The sequence below is a fragment of the Mastigoproctus giganteus genome, chromosome 10 (assembly GCF_048544385.1).
Source record: "Mastigoproctus giganteus isolate SK-2022 chromosome 10, ASM4854438v1, whole genome shotgun sequence".
Taxonomy (NCBI): Eukaryota; Metazoa; Arthropoda; class Arachnida; order Uropygi; family Thelyphonidae; genus Mastigoproctus; species Mastigoproctus giganteus.
In genome coordinates, this window is record NC_143584.1 from 31,779,830 (window position 1) to 31,801,483 (window position 21,654).

The following is a 21,654-nucleotide window of genomic DNA, read 5'->3' on the forward strand; positions in this document are numbered from 1 at the left end:
GGACACCGGCCGAAGTGTGAGCTGGGCAGTGATCCAACAGTAACAGACCTTTTCTTCAGATTTTTTTGGGAAACAAGTGGCGTCTCACCGAAGGTACAAGCTCACTTTCAAACCATGAAGCAAAAATATCACTGGTCATCCAAGCATTGGAGCTATTTTTTATAAATCACACGTAGGGATTTCATATTGAACTGCTTAAAACACCAGTAACTTCGACTTTTACAATTTTTTAATGGCTTTTGCTTGTGATTTCCAGTGTTGTTTGCTCACAGTAACAAAGTAATTTTCTCATTATTAATTTTCATGCCCGATTTTTGTATGCCTTTTTAATATCCAGTGACTTATCGAGGAGAAGTTTATAGTGCAGCTCTATTTCATCACAGTTGTACAACTGTTCCTCTGTGAATTCAGTATCTTGAATCACATTAGGCAGAAATTCAAAAAAACTTCTGCTGCTCTAATGTCGTCAAATACAGATTCGCGTACAAGACTAACCTGGAATATCCGGGATGTCCCATGACGAGCCTTCCATCTCCAAAGCTTTAAACGTGTCATCTCCACCATATAGCTTATGAAATTTAAGTGCATGTGCTTTTAAAATTTCCCCAAGAGTACCCCTTCCCTATGCTTCTTTAGAAACCACTTGTATAACCATTCGTCCACATCAACTCCCCCATGCCAAGAGAGGCCCACCGCTTGCGCCTCTTTATTGCTAAAAATTCTGGAGAAAACACTACTACCGTCCATTACCCAACAAATTCTCTGTGACAGTCCTCAGCAAATACATTTATGGGATCTCAGGAAAGTCAACTATAACGAATCTTACAACAACCAACCACACTGCACATCTTGGAAGCCTTAGAACAAAGACAGGAGCTGTCAGTTATATATCTTGGTATCCATTCTGCATTTGATACCATCTATATGCCCCAACTTTTACATCTCTTAGAAAGCTATTTCAATTTCCGCAATGATGTTCTCTCGTTTCTAGAATCTCTCCTATCCAAGAGTGCCATTATGCTAAAGATCGAAACGAAGACCTTCATACGTCATGTAACTGCTGGTGTGCCTCAAAGCAGGATCCTGTCCGACGTTCTCTTCACGGAAATAATGGTGCCGTTTGTGGGCAACAAATGCAATTGGGTCAGGTATGCTGACGATGTCAAGCTCCGTACTACGATATCGACATCCAGCTCGGCAGCCGAAACCACACAGCAAATCAATAGGAAACTATAGGACGTAGATGACTACCTCAACGCATTCAATCTCCATATTAATTCTCTGAAATCGGCACAAATCATTTTCTCACTAAAGGGCAGCCCAATAATGCTGGAGCCTGCGCTCAATGGCTCCTCAGTCCCAAGTATTCAAACGCACAAAGATCAAGGGGTCGTTTTGAACTTCAAGCTATCCTTCGCCGATCACGATAACCTCAATACAACCGAGGCTGACTTCACTATGCTGGGGCGCCAAGAAACAGCTGCTCCAAACCAACGACCAATAGCTGGTAAAACTGTACATCGTATGAAATCTATGCACGACAGTACTATATGATTCAGAGATATGGGCTTAGGCTGCCAAATCGAACCTTAAAAAAATATTTGCTGCCAAATTCTGGCTGTTAAAATGGGCCAACACTAAACTCCACCTTCCCCCAGCTCTCAGAACAACACAATTAGCAGATGTCCTTCAACTACGCAGGCTCCGATCCAATTCCAACGCAGAAAAAAATATGACACCTGACTTTCAAGATGGAGGGTAAAACCCTTCGAATAAATTGAAGTTTCCAGAAAATAAAAATTCCATTAATTTCTCAAAATAGTATTCGGCAGCTAATTATAACAAAATAACACGAATATCATTTTATATAAAAACAAAATTAAATGTTTTTCAAAAATCTCTTTAAATTTTGAATTTAAAAAGTTTCACTTTTTCAGAAAATATGAGGACATCCACGATTATGTCCAAGCACGCCTTGATGGCCTTTTTATTAATTTAAAAGTAATAATTTTATTGAAATAACGCGCATGCTTGACAAAATCACATAAACAGTACACTGAATTGAACAGCGTTAATCCGCCAGTCTTGTATTAAATTTTAGATTCCGAAACGCGCGACAAATCGAAGTAATCCTAAGGGATCGTCTTCCCAAAGAATATTCCTCTATAAATGATTTACCATATTCTGAACCACTCAAAACTAAACGATCAATACACTCTTCTTTGCTTAAATTATTGCTAAGGCTATCATTAAGAATAACGTCCATTTATTAAAAGCATTTCCGAAGTCTGAGGGAGAAAAAAAACAAAGATTGGAATGATTAATACAGCGGCATAAGGTAGAATTCCCTCAATTTACATCTGATTTCTTCATTAATCAACTGGCTGGCTCAAAAAGTATTTGATTAATTAACTGAAAAAAGTAGCAGTAATTACGAATGCGAACTAATTGAAATATTTACATTTGTATTACAAATAAGTGGGAGTGCAGAAATATTTAATAAAATCATAAATTTAATATTCACAAAAAATCGTATATTAAATTCAAAAAAAATCAGCTATCGTATACATAAAATAATATAAATAAAATACAAGTTTTAATTGCAAATATACAGCAGTTATGGAAATAATACAATTAATGTATATAATATTTAAAATGAGATAAAAATATTTATTCTGTAGTAGTAAAAATTTCTATTACAGTAAAATTCGTTCTTCAAAAAAAAACTATAAAGTTTGATATTGTTTTTAAACAAATAGAACTAATTCTGCAATTTACCATCATCCTCTGCAAAGATAACGCAAAACAGTAAGCCTTTCAGAATAATCGACTTAAATATATACCACAAGAGACCTTCGTAGATTATCTACACTTTATTTTTCATTTCTTCTCAGATAATAATTATTATATCGTAACGCACATAGCTAAACGAACACAATTCCAGAAAATTCGCATCAGCAAACTTGCGCGTAGAGTTTTCTTAGTTTAAGATGAGTCAACACAATTTTTACTCAAAGGGCAGAAGAACCTTACCTTGTAAGCTCCATCCACCAATTTAGCCATTTCTTCTGTTTCGGCCATATTATAATTTTTCCTTTTCCAGCACCAATATCGTTCAAAAGACCTAAAACACTATCTTCTCAATAAATGGTTAAACCACAACTCCTCGCGCTAGGCGCGCCCTACTAGATCTGCCGCTTTAAGCAGAAGCGAGTAGCAGCAGACGACACTGTTCTCTGACGTCATCATCCCAATGAATGACACTAGCGCCGTACAGATGCGAAAGAGAAAGAATGCATGAAAATCTAGTTAGGGCCGCACAGACAATGACACAATATTAATCATTTTAAATGCGCAGATGCAATTAATAACGCCCTCTCTGAAAACTGTTGATCAACAACTTGGGGGTAAAAAACTATTTGTGTCTAGAAGTTATTACTGCGTGTAATAAGCTAAACAAATAATATACTTTCTTTCCTTTCATTTCTTACCGAATTTCTGAAAGCATTCGTGAAATTCTCGAGTTATAAATGACAACATTATAATCTCGGATGCAGCTCTTTGATGTATGGACGAACTCAGCGCTGTTCTTTTTCCCACGACTGCGCCACGTTCTCTTAAAGACTGTTGAAAAACAGTAACAAGTGGTAAATGTTTTAATCAAATCTCTCTTGGGTAGCTTAATGAACTGTACAAGGAACTGTCAAGTATTTGAACGAAAACAGTTTTTAATGTCCCTCCACCCCTTTTGTTTGGTGTTTAGTGGTAATAGAAAGACTGGATTTTTAGAATTGGTGGTTTATCTTTAGCTTAATATATTTGGCTTTGAGTTTCTTGCTTTTAAAGACATTGTGAAGTAACTTTTGATTTTTTATTTAAATATTTTTCAAATCTTTTTGGGAAACAGCTTTTCACAAGAGTATCATAAGTATATCAACTAATGCGTTATTTTGTTTAAATTTTCCTTTAATATCGATTCAAGTACTGGTTCGTTAGTTGCTGTAAAGTTTGAGACACATCAGCAGCTTAAGCCATATTGCGATGTACATCATATGTCTGTAAATCGCGTGTGTTCTGTGGTCTATTTGCTGTTTGTTGGACAAAAACCGAGTTTCCGGGAGAAAAAACCATGCTAACCTTTCCTGAGACCGACTAACTCGATCAATTTGTGAAAAGGCCCATGAAAATACCTTGCTTCATTAAAGAATCTGACCTCTGATTTTTAAAAGGGCAACTCTTTGTTCTCTGTTCACCTATATTATTAAAAATTCATATTTGAAAATAAAAAGTTTAATCACACTCAGAAAAACTAATTCACGAATAACATTTGCTCAATACAGTTGACCTTGACCCCGATTACACATCTAGTCAAAAACTCAACACATTCCTCCATCGTAAAGAAATTCTCTCTCCTAATCCGGCTCCACAAAGTATTCAAATTCTTCAGAATTACTTTCACCATAATGGTCAAATCCACACCCAGGAAAAATACAGCGCAAAAGTAGGCCTTTCCATTTGTTACCACGCCCACTCTTGCTTTTACCATCTCGAGAATCTGTAACAAATAATGAAACCTCATTATCTCTTAGCCTAAATACAATATAATATATGTATGAACTTCAACTATTAATTATACGATTTAAAATGTCTCTGTCAATATGCGTACACTGTTTGAATTGTGCGTTGACTTACGTTTCCTGTTCCCAAAAACTTGAGTTTAGAAGCCATGATCTAATCAATTTAAAAAGCTTCTTACAGCTACTTATATTTCTTTCTTTACTTACATGTTTTGTAATTTTATTAGTGTAATATGTTTTAGCGTTGTCATCATCTATCACTTAGTTTCCAGCTACTTTTTATAGTTCGATGATTCACTGGAATTTCTAACTTGGAATTTTCTTATTTTTCACTTCAACGTCAACTAATCCATCATTAAAACTTCCATTATTTCAGTCGATACTATACTTTGCTTTTACAGCCAACTCTCAAAGACAATAACCCGAAATGGTAAGGGAAAATAAAGCGTGCCATTGTCTTAAATAGACTGATAGTAGCTTGGGATTAATAGAAAACGATGGAGCACTTCTTTGGACCAAATAAATAAGTTCTATCCAGGAAACATTTTGCTGCGCTTGTAATTTTATTATTATCTGACATGCGCAATTTAGGATATATAAAGTTTTGTTTTGTGCTATTATAAACACTCTTTTTTTCCAATCAATGTAGTTCTTGGCCTAATTATATATCAGATATTACTAAGAAAATTATATGATGTTTTATTACCTGTCCACGACGTTGTTAATGATTTAAATATCCCACTTACTTTTTCCATAACTTTCAGTGATTTCGACAGCATCATCCACTTTAATATCTTCTACATTTGTTGTAGGAATACCATTTGTATTTGATGGAACGGTGGGAGTGTTTTCCTTTTCTGATTCCTCCTGGTTAACATATACATATCCATTAAAATTATTTACTTTTATTTCAAGTATGAATTAATGTTAATTAGCAATTTGTATTTAATAAATAACTTTCTTTTTATACTCAGCTGAATAGTCTATGACAGCTGTCCATAAACTACAACGGGAAGTGATTCAGCATCCTCTGTACATCCCAAACCGTCACCTTGCGTTTTTTGGTGTTTTTGGAAGAACTGCACTCCGTAGAATTGTGTAAAAAAGGGGCTTTAGAATTTTCCCCAATTCCGGAATCGCAGTTATTTCAATTCCTTAATATTAATGCTCGTGAACTACTATATTACTTATCATCACGTTGAACTGTGAGATCTTTTTTTGGTTTCAGGCAAGAGTAGCAGCTTTTTTGTCCAGGAAACAGGCAAATTGACCACAGAACACGCCCAATTTACAGACATAATATATACGGTGAAATATGGCTTAAGTCGCTGATGGGCCTAAAGCTCTACAACAACAACAAAAAAAAAACAATCGCCATCCACACCTCTACCTCCATTGGGCAGGGGCACCATTTCTGGATATTGGATTGACTGGGAAGAGTCGCTAGGTCTGATGAATCAAGGTTCCAGCTCCATCATGCCAATGGACAGCAAGCAGGTGAACAGACGTAACCAGACTGCATGGTTCGGTGAAAATAGGCCGGAAGCGGTGGTATTATAGTTTGAGGTGATGTTTTCATGGGCATTACTGAGACCACTCATCCCCTCTAAATACACCCTCACTGCCAGATCCTATCCTGGCATTGTTTCGGACCATGTTGTGCCCTATATGAAGACCGTGCATCCAAATGGCACTAGACTCAACAAGAAAACGCTCCACGCCACAAGGTCCACATTGTGTAGGAATGGTTCAAGGATCATGTTCAAGCATTTACTGTGCTCCCCTGACTGCCAAATTTCCCCCACATCAGTCCCATCGAATATTTGTGGGGTGCGGTGGAACGCAGCATTCGCAAGTCCACGCCAGCGCCTCGCTCTTTTACCTAGCTCCAGGACGTTCTTCTGTCCAGCTGGTTCAGGATACCTGAGGACACATTCCGCGGTCTCGTGGAATCGATGCCACGTCGGGTAAAGCGGTTATAACGGGGGAATGCGGCTTAACAGGCTGTTAAGTAAGTGGTCATAATATTTTGGCTCATTAGTATACTTAAATGCCTATCAGGGGAAGTGGGCAGATGTTAATAAATAAAAAATGACAGTGGAGTGTGCATACACTCCACTGTCAATTTTATTCAAAAATCTGAATGCCACTGTCTTGTAGAAATTCCTGCCAAGGCCTTTCGAAACAGAACGCATTAAAAACTAAAACTCTGTCTCTATATATACATGACGCCACAGAGAAAGCAGATAATGTTAAAAATTCTGTTAATACGCAGGCTTAGGTCACAGGAATTTACAAGTAATCATTACTGCAATAATGACTGCATTTATCAGTCATGTGAGCTCGAACCATGGTCATCTCAAACGCGTGTACTATTGTATGCCCGAACTAACTCCTAGACTACCTTCCCTGCATCCAATGATGGAATAAGAGCATATTCAATAATTAGAAAGTATAAAAGTGTGCACAAAACGTTAGAGGTATCAGCAAATGCCAGTAAGAATAACAGTAAGGTGCTTTCAGTATTCTATAAAAGTAAGATTGCTGGTTTCCATATCATAAATTTCTCAGCACGTGTTGCAATAGTCTGTTTCAGATTTTTAAAATCAACAGTGGCTAAGATTATGAATACCAAGGACCATGCGACATGCAAAATCTACGTCCGGTAATTCGATTTGTTTGTTTGTCAGAAAACTGACAAAAAGGAATCGGTGAATCTTTAAGAGAATGACTACATCATCAGTGAAATCATCACAGAATCTGAAATCGATGCTTCAGATGTCAACAGCTCTGTCCACTATTAAACTTTCTGAGTTTACTTCCTGCTAGGAGGTTGCAGAGACTTGGATTTTAAGAGAAGGGAGAGAAAGAAGAGTTTACAAGGAGACGAGTAGAACTACATAAATGTTTAGGTCTAGTGATCAAACGAGACTGGAAAATTCTGGAAAATATTATCGACTGCAAGGTAGTGTCCCAACAAAGAAGTACAAAGGAGGACATGTCATGGACTGAGACTGTTTTTTTTTTTATTTGGTTGAAGATCTCTAGTCGTAGTGCCGAAAATTCCCAAGCTCGCACCATATTCGAAAACTAAGTTGTACTTGCACTCTGCAAGCTCTCTGGAACTGGACCTTTCATGCTATGACGCCAGGAAAAAGATTACACAATTGTCCTGAAACCTGATATGAACAGAGAACATCTTTGGAAAGAGCCTAGAATGTCGACTGCAACGAGGGCGAGTGTATCAAAGGGTAATTTCGGCAATTTCCAATGGGCTTAAACTGATCGAAGCTGGTTCGAGTAAGTGCTACATATTTATGTAGCACTTACTCGAACTAAGTATTTAGGCTTAAGTGCAGTGCCCACGTCACACCGCCATCAAGAAAAGCCTCGATTTTTTCACACCTTCAAACTGAAAACATTGAAAACTCACTTATATCCACCGAACTATCCTAGCATGCAGTTCCCTTCGCAACGCAGTTAGTGCTCTGCCGTTTTGGTTTGAAAATGTCAGTTCAGAGATCAGTTCCAATTGCAGAAATTCTACATGGCTGTCTAAAATGCACAACTTACAGGCACAATATTCTGGCATATTCAAGCTTCAAAGCGTTAGCTGTCTCAGCACTTATCTTAAATAAACCAAAACTAACTAACTCTTACTGCCATGTTACCAACAATCCTTAATTTTTGCTATATACAAAGTCAGAGCCACGAACCAGATTCCAGTGTAAAATGACAACTGGGCAAGGTCTTTCCAGAGTCAGGCTCAAGTCTCTTCATTAAATGATAAGCATGGTATAAAGAAACCACCATGGTATAAAGAAATCACAAAATTGTCTTAATGCGACCAAGATTATTCCATGGTAACATGAAGGATTCGAAAAAAGAAATTTTTCTGACAATGTTTATAAAAATTATCGGTTATTCATTCTAATAAAAATTGTAATTTACTTTGTTTACCTTCTCAGTATGTTTCTCCTTCTCCAGAAATAAGTATTTATGTTGAAGTGCTTCATCAGCTGGCATCCGTTTGTTGGGTCTCATCCGAATGAATCCATTAACAAATTGGACAATGAGTGCCACTTCTTCTTCTTTGATTTCGCACCTGGGATAAACAATATGCAACCTCTTATTCATGTAGCGAAAAGTGGCCATATGTCTTGCTATTGCAATTGCGTTACTTGGTTCAACTCTCTTCATCTTCTTTTTATATCCAAAAATAGTTACAATTTCCAACGTTAACAGTCCAAACGCCCACATGTCAACTTTCTCGCCAATGATTTTGCTTTTCCAGAATGACGTCATTTCCGGTGGGAAATATAAGTCAGGCATTTCAATCGTATTGTTTATGGTCGCTTCTTGAAGTCCCCCAAAATCACCAATCACTGCTCTGTCATCAAAACTGATAAGAATGTTATCGGGCTTCAAGTCCAAATGGCAGAATTCATTCTCGTGGAGATATTTTAATCCCATGACAACGTCACGCAAATATTTCTTCGCTCGTCCGAGTCCATCGAAATTTAGTCTGAACTCCATCTTTAGTATTTCATCTTTCAAAGTTCCGATATGCAATGGCGTCAAAAAGATAGTAGGTCCCTTTTTGTCTTTGTCTTTTAGATTAATTTCTAATAGAGGAAGAAGATTAGGATGGTCTAACTTCTTCCACAAAGACAATTCACCGTATCTGACATTTCGTACAAGCTTTGCAGCCCTATCCTCCTGTTCTTTTCGAATATGAACAACAACTCCATAGGTACCTCTTCCTAGAACACTTACAAACGTATAGCGCATTTCATTTTCTAACCATTCTATTGCCAGTTGCTCCCACAGGTTTACTATTTCGGACATCCGAATTTAAGGAGAAAAAATAATAACATCAGATGAAATGATGGAGTGATGTTATATGATGGACTGCTGCTGTGTAAACTAACAAGTGCTTAAACTAACTTAAATTGGCAATAATTAAATTTAAACAATTAATTATTAATTACATTGTTGACTATAATATTTATAATTTGATATTTGGGGAAATAATTTTAAAAGATTTCCACTTGTTGGGATTTTTCCAAGCTTTTTAAACAAAGAAAAATTTTACGAGGAATAATCAACAGATATACCAAAAAAACAAACTGTGCGGTGATATTTATATAGTGCATTAATTATTTCTTTATATAGGAACATCATAATTAAACAAACAACTTTAATGAGCATTTTAACATCATAATTAAACAAAAAAATTCAATGAGCATTTTAACATTCTGTAATGTCTACTTTTTTTACCAAAGCCAAACATATAACAGATACAGCTTTTTTAAAACATTTGTCCTTCCCTTTTTTTAAAAGAGATGTTTGCGCACCATCCCCGCAGTATTACGACAGAGACATAAAAATGGTAGCAAATTTTAGAACGTGCATTAACAAAAAAAGAAGGAGAAAACAAACTAGCGTCTAGTACAAAGCCAGAAGACTGTTTCAATGTGTTCTTTGTTATCTTAACATTCTCGCATGCAAAACTGCAGCCAACAGCTTTCAGACAAAAATCTTAATGAAATTCTCGAAATTCCAGATGTTTTCGCAGTGTTCATATAATCGTCTTTGATGGCAGTGGGCACACAGCTCTAAAGAAAGACCTCATGAATGATATATTATAGTAGTGCATTCTATTATGAAAGGAGAAAAAATGCTTAGCTGTCCCTTAGTGTTCTCTGTCTATTATGATCCCCTGTCGGCTTATTGATGTTTTGAATGGGAAATGTAAAGATGAAGAATGAATTACTTGATGGATTCTTTCCTGCTTTAAAAGAATGCAACAGTTTTGTCGTAAAACCTTAAGGCGAGTTAAAGTTACAAGATGCAAAAACGTCATAGAATGAAAGCTAAAAATAAGTATTCTGTAATTACTTATTAAAGTTCTATTCTATATTATCTGTACACGTCAGTGAGTTCCAAAACAAAGCTACTGTCCATCGAACCATTACATTAATAACTATATAGCAGGCTCACTGGCAACACCATATGTTGTACATGCCACGCAGATCGCTGTGTGCCTGGTAAATCCATGATGCGGAGTCCGTGATCCGGAGTATATAAGTATAGACACCAACAGTGAATAACATTAACTAATCAAAGAGAGGGAACGAAAGAGGAACGTAGGCTGCTCACTGGAATCTCCTATCTATTGGCTTGGTTATCGGAGAAAACGACTTGATAGGTCTGCGTTGTACACAGTTCTCGTAGTAAGCCATTTATGACCCTGACTGTGATACGTGAGCAGAATATCTGACCAAGTCTGCTCTTCCTAAGTAGGCCTTAATCCTGTGTCTGGAGGCAGGAGGAAACGATGTTAGCGTGAACGTGAGGAATCTGTTGGAATTTCTTGAGGGTTCAAGAGTCATGATGTATAGAGGGCAGCACTAGCTTTTCCGGCTTACGAAACAAGGACAACTGATAAAAGGCTCTGGGCATTCTTTTTTATGAATTTACATAGGAGACATCTCGAGAGAAAGAAAGAGAGAAAATGATACTTTGTTTGTAGCAGTAACGCCTGTAATTCGTTCAAAAGCATCATTAAATTAAGGCTTCTACTGCAACGGTCTTGGGCTTTGTTTTAACAGCATTTATATGGCCATTGTACCACCAATACAACCATTCGCAGACACGTGAAGGGTAAGTTATAGAGAGCAAGGTGACGTGATATTGTAGCGGACACCAGTTATTTCGACGATAGCCGAGTTACCGAAACCTCGGTGTCATCTCTTAATAAAAAGCACAATCCCGAAAGGTTGCTACACTGTACAACTAAGGTGTCGTGCAGGGAAGCTCTCTTTCTTAATAACAAAGTGACTGCTGTTGTTTTCATTGACGTTTCGCAAAGTATTTCTTGGAGTGAGCGCGTCTTTCAGGCGTTCGTTTTTTATGAGATCCCAGCACGTGTTCGGGATACGGATGGCATACTTCAATTTCTGAAATCGTGTAATGCATATTCCATTAGAAACTGATAGAAACCGACTTTCTTATCGTTAAAAACAGAACCTCTTAACACACGACAGTTTCTCTTCTTTTTTTTTTTACAGAAAGTGCTTTGGATTTTATACGAGTCATTTGCACGTTTATGTGCCAAATGACGCAATAAATCTCCTCTAAGCAATAAAAAACTTAAGGAAAGGCGAGAGAATTCAAAGTATCGTAGTATTTATTTGAAATTAGAATTGGGTAAGGAAGTTACTCAATGCGGACGTAAGATATCACCCTTCCTTACCTTCAAAAAAAGCTACAAAATACAATAAGTACCTAATGACAAAAGAATCCAATAGACAGTTTTCTGCGAAAGAAATAATCCCTGTAAATGCCTCTATCAAGTGTGAATTTAACAGCTGCAAATGTAATAAAAATGTCTTCTTCCTCGGAATTAAACTCCTGACCAAATACAAGATTTTCAGAAAAATGTTGAAAGTTGTGTCCTCAGCTGCATATTACATGGAGAATCCAACCATCAGTAGCAAAGAAATATAGAATTGGATAAGGAAATCAGGATTTTAAGGTTTGTTTGTTATAGAGTTGCATCAGTATAATTTTCATCCCATGTGAAAAATACAACAATTCAACCTGAGGTCAAAAAACTGCAGTACCCAGCGAAAAGGGGATTTTAAATTCCTTTTGTTGGTGATAGAATTAAACATTAGCTTACTTCCAAACAGGTAGAGGGGCAATGTACCCATTGAACTACAAACGAATAAAAAAATAATGGATTAATAAATAACTGAAAAATTGGCATATTTGGACTGAGCAAGATTTCAACCCATGTCAAAGAGGCTAATATTTTTATTTCAGATTCAGGAGAGCTTTTACAAACTGAGCTGAAAATTCCAGTTATGTGAATTCAGTAAAACACTTGTAAATCGTAAGTGCGTTGTTCCCAAAATTCTAATTATCAAACTACACTGCTCGACAAAATGAACAACAGAACACTTAGAAAATGTGGTGTAATTCTTCCAGCTTGCGATGAGGCGAAACAAAATTTAGTATGGGTGGTGTACCATAGAATAACGATGAAATTAGCACAGAGCGAGAAACATCACACGGGTATAAGGAACGTTTATAGCTGTTGTATAAGAATTACCAAAAAGGTCACACTGCAGAAGTCGATACAAGGTGCTCGAAAATATGGTCATATGACATCATTACGGCTATGATCTCCTCGAACGGCTAAACAGGTCTGACAACGGTGAACAATGCTCGATAGAAAGATGTCAATAAGATTCTGTGGGAATAAATCCCATTCTTCCACCAGCGTAGACCTTAGCTCACCAAGTGACCGAGGAGTTGACTGTAGGCGTGTAATGCAACGCCCAAGGGCGTCCCACACATGTTCGATCGGATTTAAGTGTGGTGATCATAATAACGACAGCAGTTGTTGGATATCTTCAGTTTCAAGATAAATTCTCCACCACTCAGGCTCTATGTGTAATGGCGTTGTCGTGCATGAAAAGAAATTCTGGGCCAACAGTACCTCTACAAAATTGCACATAGGGTTCGAGGATCTTTTCTCAGTACATCTGCGCAGTATGGCAACCCTATCAAAAACATGAAAGGCTGCCAACACTGGTCATTATTCAACCCCACACAAGAACACTGCCTCCACGGTAAGTGTCCCTTTCTCTGATGTTTGGGGGATGGTACCGTATTCCTCGTTGTCTCAGATGAAATAACTTCTAGAATCTGTTTTGTAGGCTAAAACGAGGCTCAGAGAACATAACTGTACCCCATTTTTCAGGGCTTCAAGTTGTAAGATGCAATCTTACAAATATAGAGAATTAGAGGTTATGGAAAAATTTGTAATTTGGGAATAATTTAATCTTTGATATGGAAGGGAAATTTTTGATATTTAAGAGAAGCATATATGGGAAGAATACTAGATTTAGAAAATAAGCGATTACAGATATTCAAACTGAATAGCAGTCAAATGGAAGAGAAATTAACATAAATGTAGATCCGTGAGAGAAAAAGAGGTGAACTGACAGTAAACAAAAAACAGCCGCCCACACTAGAGAAGGAGTGGTCATTAGTGAACGAGTGGAAAATGGTTACTGAAAACAGAACAATGGGTCGGTGAAATCCAGATGATTAAGACGCATCTGATCTATGCAGCATCTGGACATAAGTCCTGATGGGCTAGCGTTTGGATCGAAAAAAAAAAACCAGGTCACTGTGGCGACTTTTTTGTAAGTGATCAGCATTTTCGCAAATGTTAAAAGACGAAAATGGCTATCCTGGAAGACGACGGACGGCAGACATGAAAGGATTGTGCTATCCTGAGAACTAGACGAGAAAATTACGGAACAAGTCTTGGTTTGCACACTGGGAAAAATAGTTATGGTAAGTTTTTTTAACGAATAGAAAAGTCGGACGATTAGGTGAATTCCTGGGATTAGTAGAGAGGATGGGGAAGAAGGTTGAAACGGTGGAGAAAAAGTCGGGGTCGTCAGGGTGAAGAGAGAGACAGTGTGAAAAAAGAGAGAAGTGGCAAGTGTAACAGGGAGTGTGGCTAAAGGGGTGATGGCAGAGACAGAGTGAGAAAAGTAAGTTGGGCAGTACAGAAACGTAGGGAGTGCCAAAAAAGGGCTCTAGACAGAAAGGGGGAAAATAGTTAAGAGTAGAAAAGTAACGGAAAGGCTAAGGATGATAAGCAAAGGGTTATGAAAGACGGTTGGACCTCTTGGAGAAAGATACATCAGAATGATCCGTAGTGAAGGAGGAGTTGTGTATTCAAAGCAGGAGAAAGGACGCCAGACCCATACAGCCAAGAGTTCCGGAAAATTATCTGAAGCAGATTCAGGAGAAAGCAGATGAAGGAAAGCTTTAGAAGATAGCCTGGAGAGCCTAAGATGGAAGCCTGAAACCTCCCTGAAAAAGAAAAGAAAAAGATAGAAGTAGATGATATTAAGTACACTAAGTTAGCAAGAAGGACTGTTAGTGAAATAGTATAGTAATTAATGAAAAGGGGATAGCACTAGAGAGTGAAGTGAAAGATAAATTATCTCTGAGGTAGATATACTAACATAGTTTATTATGTTAAAAAGGGTTAGTGTATAATGCATGTAAAACGAAGGAATGAGTAATAGATGAAATTGATGAAACAGATATAATGTGTTAGAAGGGTAGTAAAGCTTGTAAAGAAGGATTCTGAATATGTTTTAAAGTTATAGATAATTAACTTTGAATATAGTGTTTTAATTGATGAAGATTTGTTGGTTTATCTGAACGACTAAGAACAAGTAGGGACTTTAGGACACTGAAGATTGGCTAACAAGTATATTGTAACAGTGTGGTGAGAACACAGACCTGAATGATAAATGTAGCATATTTGAATTGTTAATATATGAAACAGAATTGTATCCAGGAGTAAATGAAATAAGTATAGTGAATGTACAAGTGTTAGGAGTTAGTTAGGGCAAGAAGAATGAATCAGGTGTTTTCGTATAATGGTCAACTCAGATTAGCTAGTGAATGTAAACTGTAATTATAATGATATATGCAAGGTATCTCTGAGCCGACTTTGTATATTAGGACTGTATGCTTTCTAATTTCACGTTTTGTTTTCACTTTGAGTCCTGTTATTCTAAGTAACACGCCCTGCTTGCCTAGTTAAGAGTTTGCTCTCACACAATTTAGCGAGAGAATCCTGGAAACTGATTAAGGGGAAACAACAGAAATTACCCTCAAGATCTTGAGAATCTTCTATGATATATACAGAGTATAGCAGTCAAGTGGCAAAAGGTGGAGCCTTGTAGGTGTGAGGGCACCTAAAGAAAATCTAAATAAATATAAATAAGGGTAGTAATCTTGTATAAGATATAAGTAAATAAAGATAAAAAGAGATAGATAAATAAATAGAATTAACCCCCCCCCCCACAAAAAACTGGTGCCATGTTCATGGCACCAGTTTCGACGAGCTCTGCAGTGGTTTGGGGTTAATGGGATTTAAGGTATTCTTGTTTTTTGAGGCGGTCTCCAGGGTTTTTCCCTATGTACCTGGGTTAATGGAATTTTTTATTATTATTATTATTTATTTTTGTACTTTGTTGCGGCCTCCAGGGTTTCCCTTATACGCCGCTGTTGCTTCTGAAGGCACTTGGTCAAGTCCGGCAAGTGTGTGTGTGTGTGTGTGTGTGTGTGTGTGTGTGTGTGTGTGTGTGTGTGTGTGTGTGTGTTGAGTGCCGGCGCCTGGCATTTTGCAGCCAGGGGGCATGGAACACCTGGTTCTCTGACCCATCCCAAGCCATGTGGAGGCAGCCAGGTTCTACAACCAGGTTGAGACTCTTATTGAGATTTCAAGAGAACTTGAAATCTCAGAGATTGAATGAATAGAGAAAGGAAAATAGAAGGAGAAGTATGGGAAAGGAAGGGGAGGAAAGTAGACAAACAGTGGGGGAAGAAGAAGGAGACATTCCCCTAAAAAAAAACAAAAAAAAAACAGTGTGACTTGTAGACAATAGTCCTGTCGCCTATACACTATTTGGGCACGATCACCACTCCGGAAATCACCCCCAAAATTTTTCTTATATATACAGTAATCATGAAGAAAAAAAATCACTCATACTGCCTTATAACTAAAAAACGAACCAATCATTGGCACAACAAAACAGAGACCAGACCAGAGCAAATCCAAATGTACATCTTTCCGACCAGATACGAACCACACTAGAATGGCGAGCACTATATAACGCTAAAACAGAAATTTCTACACATTATACTTAAACATAAAAGTTAAATAGTTCGTCTGAATCAGGGAGCTTAACCAAAAAATACTTCTTTTGTAAGGCTAAATACCAATTAATCGAAATTTGCACTCATTTACATCTTGACTTCAATTAAAGAATAACTATATACAAAATCGTACTTTTGCATTTGGATGCAGAACTTGGTCTACATCCAACATCTACCGCCAACTTAACACAGATTCACCACAATACCAACACAGTTCCCTTACCATTAAACTCCTTGACACAACAGCATCATAACTGTACTAACTTCATTCGCAAATTATCATACAAAATTACCTCTTCGCTTATATGGTAACTTCCTATGGACAACCCGTCAGCTGTGTTATTATATAGTCAGGGTTTCAAGAACTTCAGGTAACCACAAATTGTATGTTTAAAGTTAAGCCAATAATTTCAATATTTCCCAGTCCTAATCAGTTCTATCGGTAGACCTGTATCAAGGCAACTCAAATATATTCACTCATACTTTGTCTTCAAACCAAATCAAAACCATTAACAATACTATCAGTTCGTTATGTCTATCTTTAAGCCTAAGAACAATAACCTAATTCCAGCCTGTTCAACAATGAACAGAGCTTCAAAGGGTCAGTTAGAAAAGGCAAACTCGTACCTATCCCAGAACAAGGTGAAAACCAAAACCACACTAAGTTAATAACTCTAGTGATTTCTATCCAAAGCTCTTTTACGTCTTTTAAACGCCTTATCTGAAAAACTAGAGAAGACCATATAATTTTCTTTTTTCTCCACCAAACGAGGTAATTCATCCTCCAGGTAAACATCAGTCAGGACTTGTAATTGTTGTCTTAGATCTACGTACAAGATACAACAAGACACCACACATACAAAGCGGCGAGGCAGCCAACCCAAAGCAAACAGCTTGGAGCTCAGATTGCCATGCCCTGAAAGCAAAAATGATAAATTTAAGCCTGGACAAAACCAGGACACCTTTTGCTTAGGAAACTCTGACGCATTTCGAAAAAAATTGAATGTAGCTCTACCTAAATCAGCAGCCGTCCAAGAAGACTGCCAACTATTTACAAGTTCTCTCCTAATTTTTTTCATTATCTTCCTTGACAGGCATATCCAAATCTACAGCGTACTCTCCTAACCTTGCAGGAACAGCTTTCCTACGAAAAAAACTGTAAATAATGATAAATGACCTTATACTGAATAGGAAGCCTTCCATTCCTTCCATATAGAGCTACCGTAGACACAGTTCTGCAGTTCCTAGTTATGACCAGGATAAAAAAGCGCTGAGCCTGATTAAGATATTTTCTGAGTTATTATTAATCCGGAAACCCCAAGCGCCAGCAGCATAGCAAATAATAGGTAAGAAGACACATTTGTAATACAACTTTAAAGTGACAGGTTTTATGCCCCATACATTCTTGGAGATTCTCATGATCTTTCCAGTCAGTACTTTAATTTTTTGAACAAGATACCGGGCATGAGCGCTGAAACTTAACAGATCATCCATGATAATACCAAGATATTTATAATTTCTGACTAATTTAATGGGTTGGTTATTCAATTTTAAGGCAGGCGGCCTATTTAAATTTAAATTTTCCTTAAGAAGCATCTGCTTTCTTTTATCAATTGAAATTTTTAACTTATGAACAACACACCAGTTGTCCAAATCCTGTAGAACATCGTTTGCACGTTGTTCTAATTGAGGCCGTGACTCTCCAAAAATAAAAACCGCCAAGTCGTCAAGGACCATGGTCCAGCAATACGGCCCAAGGACCGATCCCTGAGAGCATGCCCTTGTGACATTCCTTTTAACAGAGCAAATACCAGAGTAAACCAAGAGAGCTCTATCCTCGAAATAACTAGAGATTAAACGATAAATGGGCGCAGAGACCCCAGCCTCCCGGAACCTCGCCAGGACACTTTGCCACCATACGGTGTCTCATGCCCCTTTGAAGTCCACGAAGAGGTCGAGGACATGGGGTGAATGGGATACAAATCACTGCTTCCTTGCATAGAGTCCGCTTAAATTGAGCCTTCTTAACACAGCCCGGTTGGAAATGTTTTCAGGTGTCGCCGCATCAACCTCAAGAGACAGTTGATGAGAGGACATCAGAGGGTACTGTCTGCTGTTAAAGCCAGATAGCGGTCTGTTCTGGTTGGTGTACCCTCGGGCGAACTTGACCAGCTCTTCTTGTAATGGTTCCTACCTCCTGAAATTGGTTCCATAGTGCTGAGACAACACTGCATGACATGTTAAGCCAACGTGCCACTTCCGCCCGCAACTGTCCGGCTTCAAGTCATCCAACGGTTTTTAATAGATATGAATACATTGCATAATATGCGACTCTGTAATCTAGAAGATTGATATTTATTGGATACTCGGAATTTTCATGCCAAGGATGCCTATTATATCAAATATTCGTCTTCGGCGACTCTGTCCACAATAAAATATTCGTGAAAAACGTTTTGTTCTGTTAATTTTGTAGAGCACTATTTAATGTAGAAGTGTACTATTTAATGTAGAAATTATACATGTAACAGTGGAACATTTTATATTACCTAATAAAAAACAACTAGGAAGGAGAATTACCAAATGTTTATGATTATACCTTAATTAAACAATTTTTAAATCGTTTTGAACAAGAGGGAGAAATGTAAATAGATCAAATAGCCTGGAAGGGATGGATGGCTATTTTTACAATAGGAATGATTACGTTGGTATTTATTTATTACGTGAAGGAAATGGAACATCAAGAAAATAACAGTATGAGAGAAAAACAGTGAAAAAAATAAATGTAGCCGATTTTTTTCACAACGTGGCTAAGTTAATCGGTCTCTGGTGAGGATGCATAGTTTTTGGTTTGGCAAACAGGCAAGTCGACCACTGAAGACATGCAATTTATAGACACAATACACCGTTGCCTCATAACCTTAGTTACTATGGCATTTAACACAACCTCCGCTGTATGCCACTCCTCAAAGATTTGAAATTTTATATATAATATGAAATCGACATGATATAAGGGATAATCATATTGGAATAGATCCGATTTCTGGAATGTGTCTGTAATTGTGATGAGAGAATCTGCAGTAGAATAATCTTTGAAGAATAAGGATCGAAATACAGTACGAATAGAAGCGACATAACAGGTGAAGTGGAAGGGAATTAAGACAGACAGATATAGAGCTCATCGTTGTCACTAGCAGAATTGATGACTTTGTACGGTTTAAGACCATCTGCATAGAGTTGGCACTCAATAGCAGATTTAAATACACTTTGCGGATCGTTAATGTAAACAATAAGCAGAAGCGGACCTAAGGGGGGCATTGGAATGGGGGCACCTAGTGAAACATTCAAAGTTGATGAAGTACTTTCAATTGCTATAGATAATTAACAATTACTAAGCTGTGATTCAAGCGGATCAAGCTTGAAGAGAAGACGATCAATATGAACAGTCACATTCTTGCGAAATATTAATGAATCGGGAATCTGTCTCTGAACGGTTGTCTAAATTATTTCCAAAGAAATGAAAGAACAGGACGTTATTTCCCAAGGAATGAGAGAACAGGGCTGCATTTAAAAGAGTTTTATTTTCTGGGTAGAAAGACAGGTCGGTGATTTGTGATATGATAATTTGTGTTGGCGATTAATGAAATGCTCAAGCGCAACTAATTTTAATTCTTCAAACTCCCTTAGAATTATCGCACAGCACCCACAGGTTGGGTGCATCGGAAACCCCTGACCTATTCTAAATTTGGTTATAATCGGACTGTAAGCACAATAGTTACCAGGACACAAAAAAACATGGTGTTTTCATAAACCTGCTCGTCATGTTTATTGAAGTAGCCAAAAATATACACAAAATAAAATATCACAGAATATACTGGTATCCAAAAATAAAACTATAACCATAAAATCGAAGATTAAGAAACCTGCACTTGACGGATTCTATTAATTCTTTTGTTAAGGGGCACGTAAACTGTTCCATAAAACTTGAAAAGGAATATCTCCCTATTTCCTTGAACTATGATAATAAAATTATGCCTAGATTCATGAATCATGAAGAACTGGTTAATTCAGCCAGTATAATTCAGTCGTCTTACAGGAATCTCCTCTGGCAGCCAAAGAATTTTCACAACAGCTCGCACGGCTGATAATAAAGACATGATGGTAATAATGACACTCCTCTACAATTAACAGCTCTTGGTGTATGTAGGTTCTACTTTGAGGACGTTGAAGCGCACCAATTCATTTCATTCCCTAAACCATCCCAAATATCCTGAATCGAATTCATATCCAGAGATCTGACTGGCCACTCCATCCGAATAATATATCCATTTGAAGGAATTCACTGAATCCCACCGTGAACCTCATGGGGAAGTGGATTATCGTCCATGAAAATAACTTCAGAGCTTATAGAATTTCTGAAAATGCCCCCATTTATGCTGAAGAATCTCGTTTGTATACCTTGGGGCGATGTATATTTGTTTACCACTTATGTATTTTGGAGCGATGCCTCCTTCAAAGTGATGCCAGTTCACCATAATGTTTCATCGTGCAAATACACCACTGCCACGATAATTATTCGTTTCCTGTACGCTAGATAGAATGGAAAGTGATAAAAAGTTCCCTTTCCTAAAGTTTTCTATATACAATGCCTTGAAATTGTTAGTTGTATGACTGCACATAACTCGTGAAAAGCTACCTGAAAGTTTTTTTTCCCTATGTCATCTCGCTGTTGGAGGTAGATGGCAGTTATCCTGGGATATTGTCATGTCGGATAACCATGAATTTCTTTAGAGTCTCTCTCTCTTCTGATGTTATTTTCATAAGCCTGAAATATCCATTTATATGAGGCTCCGGTCACTCCAACTTGAGACTGTCCTCTTACCAATAGCTATCCAACTGTTGAGTTTTTCATATGCCTATGTTCCATTCTACTGTACTTTCTGATTTTCATGTTTCGGAGCTTAAACTCATAATCCGATATGTAGGAGTTAAATTAGGTGAGAATATTAAATTTCTACATGGAAATAAACCTGCAGAAGTTTTATTTTATTTTATTCTATATACCAGGAGGGCTAACCAAGAAATACCTCACCGAATCCGTGAAATCTAAGATTCTGTAGAGAGAAAAAAGTTAATTCCCTTCCGCAAGAGGTAACTGTAATCTTGCTGTGAGGAGTATGGAAGCTGTCTCATTTTGGAACTTACTTTTTAGGTAAAAACTGCAATCTGGATTGGCGGAATGAGCAGATAGGGATGCGCTGCCTCAGTCCCAAATTTTAAATTAAAATAGAATGTACCATAAGAAATGCCATCT

The 21,654-nt window shown here is 37.5% G+C and overlaps 2 protein-coding genes across 3 annotated transcripts in view; both read right to left on the reverse strand.

Annotated features, from left to right (window-relative positions):
* The window catches only part of LOC150078932 (BAR/IMD domain-containing adapter protein 2-like), a 95,936-nt gene that overhangs the window by 70,137 nt on the left and 4,145 nt on the right, over positions 1-21,654 (reverse strand). The window contains exon 1 of one of the 2 annotated variants that reach the window (XM_090383761.1): positions 3,034-3,172. The exons of the other annotated variant lie outside the window; for it this stretch is intronic. Coding sequence (XP_090239887.1) covers positions 3,034-3,081 — 48 coding nt within the window. The 5' untranslated portion in view covers positions 3,082-3,172. Of the gene's footprint in view, positions 1-3,033; positions 3,173-21,654 lie in introns of those variants that run through there. 2 annotated transcript variants of the gene reach the window in all.
* Positions 4,413-9,425, reverse strand: LOC150078933 (cyclin-dependent kinase 1-like). Its single transcript, XM_090382891.1, has 3 exons — positions 8,538-9,425; positions 5,324-5,444; positions 4,413-4,555 (listed from the first exon to the last, which is right to left on the reverse strand). Exons 1-3 carry the CDS (start codon positions 9,423-9,425, stop codon positions 4,413-4,415), a joined length of 1,152 nt encoding a protein of 383 aa, XP_090239017.1.